This window comes from Ailuropoda melanoleuca, chromosome 10 (genome assembly GCF_002007445.2).
Source record: "Ailuropoda melanoleuca isolate Jingjing chromosome 10, ASM200744v2, whole genome shotgun sequence".
NCBI lineage: Eukaryota > Metazoa > Chordata > Mammalia > Carnivora > Ursidae > Ailuropoda > Ailuropoda melanoleuca.
The window spans coordinates 17,175,038-17,188,182 of NC_048227.1; the positions used below are offsets into that span (position 1 = coordinate 17,175,038).

At 44.8% G+C, this 13,145-nt stretch overlaps 1 protein-coding gene across 1 annotated transcript in view; it reads left to right on the forward strand.

The window, feature by feature from the left end:
• XPO6 (exportin 6) overlaps positions 1–13,145 on the forward strand; it is a 99,123-nt gene that overhangs the window by 14 nt on the left and 85,964 nt on the right. Inside the window, exon 1 of the mRNA XM_034669559.1 lies at positions 1–545. This exon is cut by the window's left edge and continues 14 nt beyond it. Coding sequence (XP_034525450.1) covers positions 543–545 — 3 coding nt within the window. The 5' untranslated portion in view covers positions 1–542. The remainder of the gene's footprint in view (positions 546–13,145) is intronic.

Sequence of the window (13,145 nt, forward strand, 5' to 3'; positions counted from 1 at the left end):
CGGGGCGGGCGCGCGCAGGGATGCTCCGGGGGGCGGCGGCGGCGTCCGTGTGGGCTGAGGCGGCGAGGACAGCGCGGGCCCCCGGGCCTCTCCTCTGAGCCGGCCGCTCGGGCTGCGCCGCCGAGGCCCCTTCAGCCTCCGCCCCTTCAGCCTCGGGGCCGGGCCCGCAGCCGCTTCTGAACGCGGAGGCCGGGAGCCCCTGCCTGGGCCCGGTGCCTCCCCACGGGGGTCGGGCCCGGGCGGGGGGCCCCCCCGAGCCGCTGCCCTTCTCACCGGCCTCCAAGCCCCATTTCCTGCTTTTTCAGTTTCCTTGGGAAGGGGCGGGTGGGTCTAGATGAATTGTTCCGGGGGTCCCCGATGAGGCGGGCCGGGGGGCCGCGCTCTTTTTAGAGGGTCCCCGCGGGGCCCGGGTGGGGCAGCGGTTGTCTTTGCATGGGCGGGGGACTTCCCGAGCCTGCCGGGACCATGACCTGAACTGTGCGAGCGGGACGTGTCCGAAGCTCGAGAGCCAGCTCACCTGAGCCGCCCCTCCCCCGGCCAGCATGGTAAGTGGGGTCCGAGCCCCTTCCCTCCCCGGTGCCCAGTCTGAGGGGTGGGAGCGGGGCCCCGGGACTGCTGAGCCATCGCTTCTCCCCGGGGCGGGGAGAGGCGCGTGCCGAGCCCAGCAGTGACACATGCGTGCAGGCTTTGCAGCCCCGGCTCGGCGCTCCCATCCCCCCCAGGGATGTCTCAGGACTGGGAGGGACCTGGAAGCGCAGCAGGCACTATCCTTGCATCTGGGGTTTGCCTCTCGTACAGTGTAGCTTCTTTGACAGGGGCTAGCCTGTATTTATTGAGGGCTTACTATGTGCCAGGGCCTGTGCTGGTGATTGACATGTGTTACTTAGAGTACACTAGCTCTCTCCTGAAGTGGGGAGACTGAGGCACAGAGCAACTAATTACCCAGCTCAAGGTCACTCTTAAGTGACAGTGGCACGATTTGAACTTGGGCAGTTTGACTTCAGAGCTTCTGTTAGATGTAACGCACAGGGTTGGATGGGGTCTTGCTGTAAGGTTTACATAGAAGGAAACAGGGTTTGTGATTTGCAGAGGTCTCTTATCCGGGTAATAGCAAAGTCAGGAACAGGGGTGTTCTTTTGATACCAAGCATGCTGTTGTTTCTGCTTCATGCTCTGGCTTTTTCCCTGGTAATGCCTGGAAAGCTGTTCGTCCTTCCAGATCCAGCTCAGAAGCCACCTCTTCTGAAGATACTTCCCACGTTTTTCAGACCCAGAGGACACACTCAGCGCTCCCTTAGATTTGTGTACTCACATCTGTTTATGAAGCCTTTGTCTTGTTATAATTGTTTCTGAGCCTTATCTCTCCACAGCAGTAGATCCAGTTCCCTCAAAGATGAAATTGTCTGAACCGTTATCTGCCCCAACTCCTGGTACATAGTAAGCCCATGGGGGAGCGGTTGGTTGCTCGGCCTGAGTTTGAGCACCTTCAGTGAAGGAAGTGTTCTTCAGGCTGTCCATTTTACTACTCCTGTTAGGGATTTAGTAGAGAAAGTGACAGAGAGACATCTGTGATATTGATGTTCAGGCCAGTGGGATTTTTAAAACATTCAAGGGGCCTGTGGGTGTTGTGTCAGGTTCTGGGCATAGAAAGAAGACCTCAGTCATGGCCTCAGTCATGGCCCTTGTCTTCATGGGGCTTACATCCAGTGGGGTAAAATAACACCATTAATGCTGAGCAGAACTCTAGTAGATACTGTATGTGGTGTAGTGGCAGATGGGTTAAGCTCTCTGAGTCCCAATTTTCTCATCTGTAAAATGTGGTGTTAGGAATTCCTTAATAATCCAAAGGTATGAGATGGAGCATTCAGTGAGTGATGAAAGTAGTGCTCAGTATTCCTTTCTTCATTTGTTCTTTCAGTTAATTTTCTGGTTTTTCCTTTTAAGTTCTAAAATACACCGAACATAAAATGTACCATTTTAACCATTTTTAAGTATTACAGTTTAGTAGCATTAAGTACAGCTGACCCTTGGACATCATGGGGGTCATGGGCGGTGCCCCCTGTGATGTGGAAATTCATGTATAGCTTTCCTTTACTATTAGTAAACTTTACTATTAGTCTGCTGTTGACTAGAGAAGCCTGACTGATAACGTTAACTGTCGATTACTATTTATTTTGTATTTTATATGTATTCTAAACAAAGTAAGCTAGAGAAAAAAATGTCATTAAGAAAATCATAAGGAAGAGAAAATACTGTTTTTATTGAAAAAAAAAATCCGTGTATAAGTGGGCCCGTGTAGTTCAAAGCCATGTTCAAGGGTCACACTGTATGTTCACATTGTGGTGAATGTACATCCCCACATCCCCAGAACTTTTTTCATCTTGTAAAACTGAAACTGTACCCATTGAGCAATAACTTCATTCCCTCTCCCTCATCCCCTGGCGACCATACTCTATTTTCTGTCTCTGTGAATTTGACTACTCTATACTCTAGGTATCTCATAGAAGTGGAATCATACAGTATTGGGTCTTTTTGTGACTGGCTTATTTCACAGCATAATGTCTTGGAGGTTCACCCATGTTGTAGCATGTGTCAGAATTTCCTTCATTTTAAACACTGAATAATGTTCTGTTGTGAGTACGTACCACATTTTGTTTATCCATTCATCTGTTGCTGGACACCTGGGTTACTTCCTTTTGGCTGTTGTGAGTAATGCTGCTGTGAACAGGGGTGTACAAATCTTTCAGTGAAATTTTAAGTTGCCACTGGACACCAGGCTCTAGGGAATGTCAGATGAACAAGCAGACAAGCTCCTCCCCTCAGGGAGCTTGCAAGGAATGTTGCTTTCGCACCCCTGGGCAGAATTTTGTTGGTTTTTGACTAAGCTATCCAAGCACCCTTGTGTTAATTCCATTTTAGTTGGCAATTAGAGCATTATGAAAATGGCCGCTTTTGAGCAATTACTATAAAGTTGTTGACTTCATGATTATGATATACATTTTTTTCTGGGGGTAAGTTTCAAGTTAAGGTTTTTGTGAGCTAGACCTCACATACTTAAGCACACAAGGGGTGGCCACAGTGGCTGTGACCAGATTAGGACCTTCTAATCACATCCTTTCTTCATCACTGACACCGGGGGGTTCATATCCTGTAGGTGTCCCAGGGTCAGGGGTGTGGGTGGAGCAGGACTTGTCCCCAGAATGCAAGGAAACCGTTGCCTGGTGTGTGTCTTACAGGAGGAGGAGCTTTTCCCTGGGATCACAAATCTTTCTTTATTCCAGGAACTTTTTTTTCCTCTCTATTTCTTACTTAACATTTTTACTTTTAGCAGTATTAGTTGACATGTTTGAGCCTTTTTTTTTTTCCTTCGAGATTTTATTTATTTGAGAGAGTACTTGGGCGCACAAGCAGGGGGAGGGGCAGAAGGAAAGGGAGAAGCAGACTCCCTGCTGAGCAGGGAGCCTGACATAGGGCTTGATCCCAGGACCCCAAGATCATGACCTGAGCTGAAGGCAGATGCTTAACCGGCTGGGCCACCCAGGCGCCCCTGTTTGAGCCTTTTTAATGTCTTCGTAAAACTTTAATCCTAATGAGGTGAAAATGGTGTAATCTGATAAAAGCACCTTTTATTAAGTATCTGCTGTAAGCTAGCTATTTCTCGTTTGTTCATTTGTCTTGTAGTCATTCAGTCTGATCTGGTTAACTAGACCAACCCTGCCAGGTTACATTATTACGAGTTTTACCAGAGGGGAGGTGACAGTCGTGCTGTAGGATACCTGGGTGGAGCCCACATTCGGACCAAGGTGTTCTACCAAAGCCTGTGCTTTTTGGCAGGACAGATCTTCCTCGATTTACAGTGGGGTTACGTCCCAATAAACCCCTTGTAGGTTGAAAATACCCTAAGTCGAAAATGCATTTACTACAGGTAACCTACCAAACATCATAGCTTAGCCTAGTCTGCCTTAAATGTGTTTAGAACGTGTAAGCACACAAGGGGTGGCTTGTTGGGCAGAACCATCTAACACAAAGTCTGTTCTATAATAAGAGTGTTGAATATCTCGTGTCATTTATTGAATATTGTACTGAAGGTGAAGAACAGAATGGTGGTCGGTATGTTGGTCATTGACCTTGCGATTGTGTGCTGACTGTGAGCTGCACCTGACTGCCACTGCCCAGCATCAGAAGAGAATTTCGTACTGCATGTCACTAGCCTGGGAATAGATCCAAAGTCAGAATTCGAAGTATGGTTTCTACTGGCTGTGAATTGCTTTTGCAGCCTCCTAAAGTCGAACCATTGTAAGTTGGGGACTGCCTGTCTGTACATGTGCAGATCTCACGTGGAAGATCATGGAAGATGTTTGGGAATGTCATCCAGATATATTTTGTTTGGTTCTGATGTAGATTGTGATGGGGGCTGGAGAGTAGGGACGTTTCCTTTAAACTGTTCCTGTAGGAGCGATCTTGACCTTCAAATTTAGAACCAATTAAAAAAGAGATTTGTAGGGGCATCTGGGTGGCTCAGTTGGTGAAGTGTCTGACTTAGGCTCGGGTCCTGATCTTGGGGTCCTGGGATGGAGCCCTGTGTCTGGCTCCCTCCTTAGTGGGGAGTCTGCTTGTCCCCCTCCCTCCACTCCTTCCTCCGCTTGTTCTCTCTCTCAACTAAATAAATGAAAATCTTAAAAGATTTGTAGTTGTAGTACAGAATTACCATAACAGCTATACTGTAAGTACATTTGATTGAATCATTGGGTTTTGTTGAATTCCCATGAGTTCTTCAGTGACGTAATACCGTAGAGGTTCCCACTACTTCTCTGAAAAGTTGTTACTTAATATTGAATGAGCTGTTGGTTATTATGGAAATTGTGTGCAAAACTGAGTTCTTGCTTAAATTAGTGTTTTTCTAGTTGCTTTGAAAATTGCTTTGGTTACAAAGACTTGCGTTTGTCACCTTCTGTGACATTCCTGTAGTGAGTGGTGAGTGGTCCCTGTAATGGAGGCGAAATCAGACCTTAGATTTGGCCACTCAAATGGTGTCATCCACTTGTTCATCAGTGGGGTTACCTGGTGCTCTGTGCTGTGGGAGGTATGAAAAATGGCAGTGGTGTGGGGAGATGCCAGGGAAAGGCTCCACAGTCCTCGGAGGTCCTGTAGGCAGTCACATAATTAGAGCTAAGCTGGGAGGCAGGTCCGATAATCAAGAAATGACTTTAACAGCTTTTGAGAAAATTGGACATGACAGGGTTCAAATGATGGAATTACTTTACTGGTAAAGTAAAAAACAAAAACACAGTCTGAAATGTGTAGAGAAGTAATTGTCTACAGTAAGTGAGAGCTTTTCAGTGCCTTAGTTTATTCGTTTGTGAAGTAATTTATTGATTTCCTATGTCAAGTTTATAATCGTAGGTACTGTGGAGACAATATAATAATACAATAGTTAATATTTTTAGGGTTTAGAATATGCCATGTATTTTACATATGTTAACTCAGTTACTTTTCCAGGCAATGCCAGGAGGCAGAGGCTATTTTTATTTCTCATTTTATAGATCAGAACACCCAGGGCCCTTCTACACTGCAACTGAGTGATGAAATTGGGATTCAAACCCAGGCAGTCTGGCTCAAGAGTCAGAGCACAGTCAGAGCTCATAACGGTTACATTTTGACCCCAAGAGGGTTAGTAGTGCCTGCCCTCTGGGAGTCCGTTTCATGAAGCAGATGGGACTATATTCGGGCAATTACAAAAGGCTGTGATGAGGGTCATAGTAGAAGAATGCATTGGTACAAGGGTAGCCTATCTGAGAGAGACTCCCTGAGGAGAGGGGCCAGGGAAGCTTTCCCAGGAGGCGTATTTGAGTCTTGATGGGTTAGAAAAAGTTGTTTGCAGATAGCTACACAGATCAGATACGTATCAGTAAAGATAACAAAAGCATAGGTGTCAAGGGAAAGTGAAGGAATTAACATTTGTGGAGTGCTTAGGACTTTTTAGGGCTCTAGGTACTCGGAGGACACAAACATGTTATGTCTTCTCATGGTAAATACCTTTACTGCTGCTACCTAGGCCAGCTGCTCCCCCGTTTCTTTGCTCCCCTTTGCAGTAGAACTCCAGGAGAGAGGGTGCTTTGCTCACCTTTCATTCTCTAGCTCACAGTCCGTGTCCCCCTGGCTGCTGGTGCTACAGCGGTGGTTAGTTCTCGAGGCCTCTCCAGAGCTTCCACTCCCACTCCCGCTCCTTCACATCCTGCCTTACTTCTCTTTGTAGCATTTACCTTCTTACTTACTTACTTATTTATTTATTGTAAGCTCGATGCTCAACGTGCAGCTTGAACTCAGGAACCTGAGATCAAGAATCCTGTGCTCTACCGACTGAGCCAGCCAGGGGCCCTGTGTAGCATTTACCATTTTTAAACATTTCGTATACGTAATGTTAATATGAGGTCTGTTTTTTGTTATCTCCTCCTGCCAAAGTATTGACTCCATAAAGCTAGGGATCTTCACTTTGTTCACTGATGTGTCCCAAGAGTCTGGAACAATTTCTGGTGTAGGAGACGGTTACATTGTGGTAAGGGTGCTGTGGAGGTCTTGGGTGTTCAAGGGGCCTTTAGAGCATGGAAGTAAGTGAGGTTCCCTGTGATAAACAGAACTTGCAGAGAGAGGATATTTCAGAAGAGAAGGGTGTAACTAACTGTGTAATGTTCAAACCGTTGGATAGACTGGTTTGGCTGTGGTGGTTTTTGTCAAGTAGTAGTTGGAGAGAAAGCCATAAAGGTAGTTTATGGCGAGATTATGGAGGGCCTTCAATACTGCTCTAGGGAGTTTGGCTCTGTCGGCTGGTTTTCCCTTAAAGGAAAATGAATCCATCTGCCGTGCAGAGTTAGATTGGTGTGGGAAACCAGATATGACACCTTACATGTCTGGATGTGACAAAGGTCGGTTTTTGGGTGTGGAATTAGGGTGAGGAAGACTTGAGCAAGAGAGTTTTCATGGCTTAAAAAAACTGAGTTTGGAGTCAAGGGATAAAGGAAAGGGAAAAGCTCAAGCTGACTTTGGAAGCTGCTAACCTGGTGACTGGGAATAGTGGGGGTTTTACTTAATTGGTGATTTGGATTTGGTGGGTGACGGGTAAAGAAACTGACAGGAAGATGACAGGAGACGTTGCTCTGGAAGGAGATGGGCAGTTGCTGCTGTGTCGACATGCAGGTGATTGGCATTGGGCAGGACAAGGGTCTCGACGATTTTATGAAAGTGGATTGTTGACATACATGTCCAAGTCAAGGAAGATGGGACAGTACAGGCAGGGGTGAGGAGGGAGGGAGCTCCTGAGCTTCTAGCTGCTGCTCTCAGCCTGCACTTTTTATAACCCTTTGCAGACTGACCTTCTGTCTTCACCACTTTTCAAGGTCACCTATAACTTCTGTGTGCGGAAGCCAATATAAAGGGCCTCTTTTCCGTCCTTATGCCATCTGACTTTTCCTTTTGGCTCTTGGCAACTGGACTTTTCTTTTTCTTTTTCTTTTTTTTAAAGAATTTATTTATTTATTTATTTCCAGAGAGAGAGAGAGAGAGAGAGAGAGACAGCCAGCGAGAGAGGGAACACAAGCAGGGGGAGTGGGAGGGGAAGAAGCAGGCTCCCAGCAGAGCAGGGAGCCCGATGTGGGGCTCGACCCCAGGACCCTGCGATCACGCCTTGAGCCGAAGGCAGACGCTTAACGACTGAGCCACCCAGGCGCCCCAGGACTTTTTCTTTTCTGAAACACTTTTTTTTCTTGGCTCCCATGATATTACTGCCTTGGTTCAGTCTCCCTTGGTCTTTCTCATGGCCTCAGTTAGGACCTGTGTGCCAGTGACAACTCAGCCTTACTCTCCTGCCGTTGGTATCCACCCGAGTGTCCTATAGACATCAGATTAAACGTGTCTAAAACCAAATCCATCATCTTTCCCTCAGGTTAGTGCCTCCTCCCCTGTGCCCTGGTTCTGTTCATGACTTTATTCACTGGACACTCAAGTGGTAAACCTGAGTCATCTTTAACTTCCTCTTTGCTTTCAGTCCCCCACTTGTAGACCTATGGTTGCTCTGCTGACTTGTGTTCTGACCCCGGCCTTTCCTTCCATTCCCCACTTTGGTCAGGCCGTGTCTCTTGCTTTCACTCGTAGTGTCTTGACAGCTTCCAAGTCCTCCCCCTAGCAGTTCATCTTCTGTATTCCTGCCAGAGCCGCCTCACAGGGCTCAGATGGGAGCATGACCTTTGACCCCAAATCATTCAGAGCAGAGGGTCCCCATTGTCAGAGACCAAATTTGTTTTTTTTGTTGTTGTTTTGAGAGAGAATTGAATGAGAGGGTGGGAGGGAGAGTAGGGAGGAGGGGGAGAGGGAGAGAGAGAATCCTAAGCAGGTTCCATGCCCAGTGTAAGGAGGGGGTTTGTCTCATGACCCTGAGATCATGACCGGAGCTGAAATAAAGAGTTGGATGCTTAACCGACTGAGCCTCCCAGGTGCCCCCAGAGACCAGGTATTTATCACTGCAGAGTGGTGGAAAGCACTTGGGCCCTGGATTTTCACAGTTTTACTTTTAGTCTTCTCAGTACGGATTGAAAATGATTTACTAAATGCTTAAAGTGATTTATTTGGAATGTCTTTTAAAGACTTCCCAAATTATACCTGGTCATTCCCGGAACACTGAGTACACTTCATATTTCTCTTTGCTCAGTGCTGATCCCTCTGCTCTACTGTCCTTTTTATTTTCACAGATGTGACCTTCTTTACCATTTCAAGGTCACCCTAAACATAATCTCTTTGAGGCCTTCCAGCTAGTAGTTTAACAGTTACCATCTTTGATTATAGTTAGGTTTTTTTCTTTTGGCTTTTATTATTTTGATGTATTTGTTATTACTATATAGAAATTATAAGACTACATTCTTCTAGTAAGTGTCAAACAGTTCGGGAGTTTGAAGAGCCCGGTGTAAGACTCTCTTCAACTCCTCTAGCCTCCCTTCAGTCCCAGTCCAAGCCTGCGGGTGGGGAGGATCAGTTCTTTGCCTTTACGAGTCCATATCAGGGTGAGTCTTAGGCTTCTTTGCATTTCCAGTGCCCCGTAAGCATTCTGCAGATACTGAGGCAATCAAAAGAGGCAGGGGTGAAAAAAAATTCAAGAAGGTCAAGGTGGGTCCTAGACCTTGGTAAATGACAATGGCAGTATTTGGAGTGTGTGGTAAGATTGAAATAGAGTATGAATATAGTAAGCACCCTCTTTTTCTAGAACCCATGCAGCCAGCATGCTCAGATAAGGGCATTTTTCCCCTGGGCGAGTAGACATGGTTGGAGGGGTGGTGTGGACATGCAAGCAGGGGAAGTTACAAGCAATGCTGTGTAGGTGTGTGCTTAGGGAAGGCTCCAGACACTAATTGCTGCTGGGAGAACTGCTGGGGTGCAGTGGGGACGGGGTGTGGTTAGGGAAGGGGTTGTGGATACTGAGGAAACTCCCAGTGTAGAGGGAAGTGAGGGAGGTGCAGGAGGCTGATGGGAAAGGAAGGAAGCTGGGGGTCAGAGGGAGCAAAATGTCTGCGTGTTTCATAATTACACTCGGCACTAGTCATTGTTGAGTGGCCCTCCTGTATACTGTGTACGGTACCTCATTTAATTTAACGGCGGCCCTGCAAGGTAGGTCTTATCTGTCCTCATTGTACATTTGGGAAGATGAGGACACTGAGGCTCAGAGAGGGTAACGTAAGTAACATGACCAAAATTACGCAGCAAGTTGATAGAGGTGGGATTCAGACTCAAGGTTCTAACTCCACAGCCCATGTTTTTTCTGTATCAGTAGGTTTCTCCTTAAGCCAGTGCACATTTACACCGGCATATTTACTCAAAATGTAGCCCAGCTGAGTGTATTGTCCCAGGAAGAATAGTACATCTGGTCATCTAACCGTAAAACCTGTAAAACTTGACTTCGTAATAGAAAAGACAAGATGGTAAAGTTTCCTGATAACAGAGAAGAAACTAGGCATCTGCCTATCCACTAATGTGACAGGAATAGGAAAAGCATGATTGTTGAGGGCATAGTGGTAGCTGGACCACGTTAACAGGACATCAGCAGTGAGGAGGGCGGCTTGACTTCACACAGTTCAGTTCAGCTAAGTCCATTAGGTTTAGCGGATGCAGTAGCTCAGTTACGTTAGAGCAGCCTGCTGCTGTTTAATATGAAGGTTATCATGAAACACATTCTCTGGTCTCAGACTCCCTGAAAAGGTAAAGGTATTTTATGAGCTAAAATGCAGCTGGAGGTGGGGGGGGAAATCAGTGGTTTCTAAGTTGGCTTGTAATCAGACCTGGGAAGATCTCCTTTATTTATTTATTTATTTTAAAAAGAGTAACAACTGGATAATTTTTGTAAAAACGACATGTGCTTATTAAAAATCAAGTAGTGTTAAAAGGTGCCAGGAACATTGGGGAAAAAAGAAGTCACCCCAAATCCTACTCTACTGAACCATGATTAACCTTACATAAACATCCATATGTTTTTGTATGTAAAGATCTGTCTGGATAAGTGATATGGAGTCCTAAAATAAGTACTTTCATTTAAAAAGTGATTGTGCTGATTTTTGGGATCATGTAATTTTTAGAGAAAAAGAAAAATCAATTTACTAGTACTTGCATTTTTTAATCTAGGCTATACTTTCTGAAATATTTAAATACAGAAAGTTGCAAAAGGAGTACCACGAGTCCCCAATGGTGGCATCTTCAGTTGCTGTGTCCAATATCAAAACCAGGAAATTGACATCAGTACGTGTCAGTTATTGGCTAGACTATAGACCTTAGTTAGTTTTCACCTGTTTTTAACCTACAGTCACTTGTATGTATGATTCTGTGCAGTTTAGTCCGTGTATTGATTCACATAACTACCACCTCAGTCAGAGTACAGAGAGCTGTCCCATCGGCATAGAAGAACTCCCTCAAGCCTAATGCTCTCTGTTATAGCCCCTCTCCCTGTCTCCTAGCATCCACTTATCTCTCTCTCTGTAGTTTTGTCATTTTGAGAATGGTGTATGAATGTAGTCAGTATGTAACCTTTTGAGATGGACTCTCTTCATAGTGCCCTTGAGGTCACTTGAATTTAATAGCAAAAAAAGAAAAATGAAACTGAAAAAGAAATTGTCAAATTTCAAATAAATCTTTGCTTTAATAATCATTAGTTCTTGATAAATCCCTGTAGGTTAAGGAAAAAGGTTATGAAAGATACTAAGAAGATGGCATCATTTTTATTTTATTGATTTTATTCTTATTTTTTTTAAAGATTTTATTTATTTATTTGACAGAGAGAGAGAGACAGCCAGCGAGAGAGGGAACACAAGCAGGGGGAGTGGGAGAGGAAGAAGCAGGCTCCCAGCGGAAATGCCTGATGTGGGGCTCAATCCTAGAACTCCGGGATCATGCCCTAAGCTGGAGGCAGATGCTTAATGACTGAGCCACACGGGCGCCCCTACTGATTTATTTTTAAGTAAGGTTTATGTCCAGTGTGGGGCCTGAACTCATGACCCCAAGATCAGGAGTCGTGTGCTCTACTGACTGAACCATCCTGGTGCTCCAAGAAGATGGCATCATTTTTAATAAATATATTCCATGTTTCAGTTCTAGGTAGTATCAGTGAACTTAATAATAGGAAAAATAAGAACATTCGGTCTCCTTCTGTTTCCCTCTTCTTTTTCTTGGTTGTTATTTTACTTTGTCAGGGTCTTGAGAGCATTTATAGTCTGTTCCATAACTGTAATTCCCTCAATATTTAGTCTTAGTTTTATATTTTAAAGGATTCAGCATTCCGCATTGGTTCTTTTAGCTGGTCTTTCCATATCTGAAGTCTAATTCATCTTCCTGTTGGCTAGATTTTGTCACTTATTTGGCGAATTAAGAATGCCTCCTTTTATGCTTGAAGGACGTCTTGGCTAGGTATAAAATTCTGGGTTTGTACTCTTTTCTGCAGATGCTTAGACATTGTTCCACCATCTGGGATTGAGTGTTTGTTGACCCTCGTAATCTATTCAGCATTGATTAGCTGATAATTTTTTTTTCAAAAGCGTTCATGGTTGCTATATTCCCTGAATTATTTCGTGTTTGGTAATACTTATGGGTCATACCTTCTTTTTGTAAGAATTTTGTTGATATTTCTCCATTGTTTTCTGCCATCGAATGGTGTTATGTGGAAAAGCGTGGTTAGCCTAACTCATATAGTGCTGTCCCTTACCCCAGAGATAGCTTGCCTTTTTTACATGGTTGTTAGAAGAATTCTGTGTTGCTGAATTTTAGTAACTCAATTAGGATATCTTTTAGTGCGGATTTTTTTTTTTTTAAGATTGATTTATTGTTTAGAGAGAGACTGCAAGCAGGGGCAGAGGGAGAGGGAGAGAATCTCAGCTACCCCGCTAAGTGTGGAGCCTGACTTGGGGCTTAATCTCATGATCACGAGGTCATGACCTGAGCCGAAATCAAGAGTTGGATGCTTAACCAACTGAGTCACTCAGGTGCCCCAACTGTGAATTATTTTTTATTGTCATTTTGCCCTAGAACTTGGTATGCCTGCCTTAAGATATTGAGCTAATTCCCTGATGTTGGTTATTTTAGATATCTAGTGTTTGCTGCTAATACTGCAGTAAACACATTAAATATATCTTTGTCCACTTTGTGAAATTGTAAGATAAATCTAGAAGAATCGTGGGGCAAACAGTAAGTGTATTTAAAAATTCTGCTAGATAGTGCTAGAAGATATCAGTTTCTATTCTCATTAATGAGGCGCTTCCTATTTCTCTGCCTTCTGGCTGAGCGTTACAACTTTTTTTTTTTAGATTTTTTTTATTTATTTATTTGACAGAGACAGCCAGCAAGAGAGGGAACACAAGCAGGGGAGTGGGAGAGGAAGAAGCAGGCTCCTAGCAGAGGAGCCTGATGTGGGACTCGATCCCAGAATGCTGGGAGCACGCCCTGAGCCGAAAGCAGACACTTAACGACTGCGCCACCCAGGCGCCCCGAGCGTTACAACTTTTTAACGTGAAGAGTGAGAATGGCACATCGGGCACATCATATGCGAGCCTTTCTTTGGTTGTGAAGTGGATCATCTTTTTTTTTTTTTTTTTTTTTTTTTAAAGTTTTTTTTTTTTTTTTTTA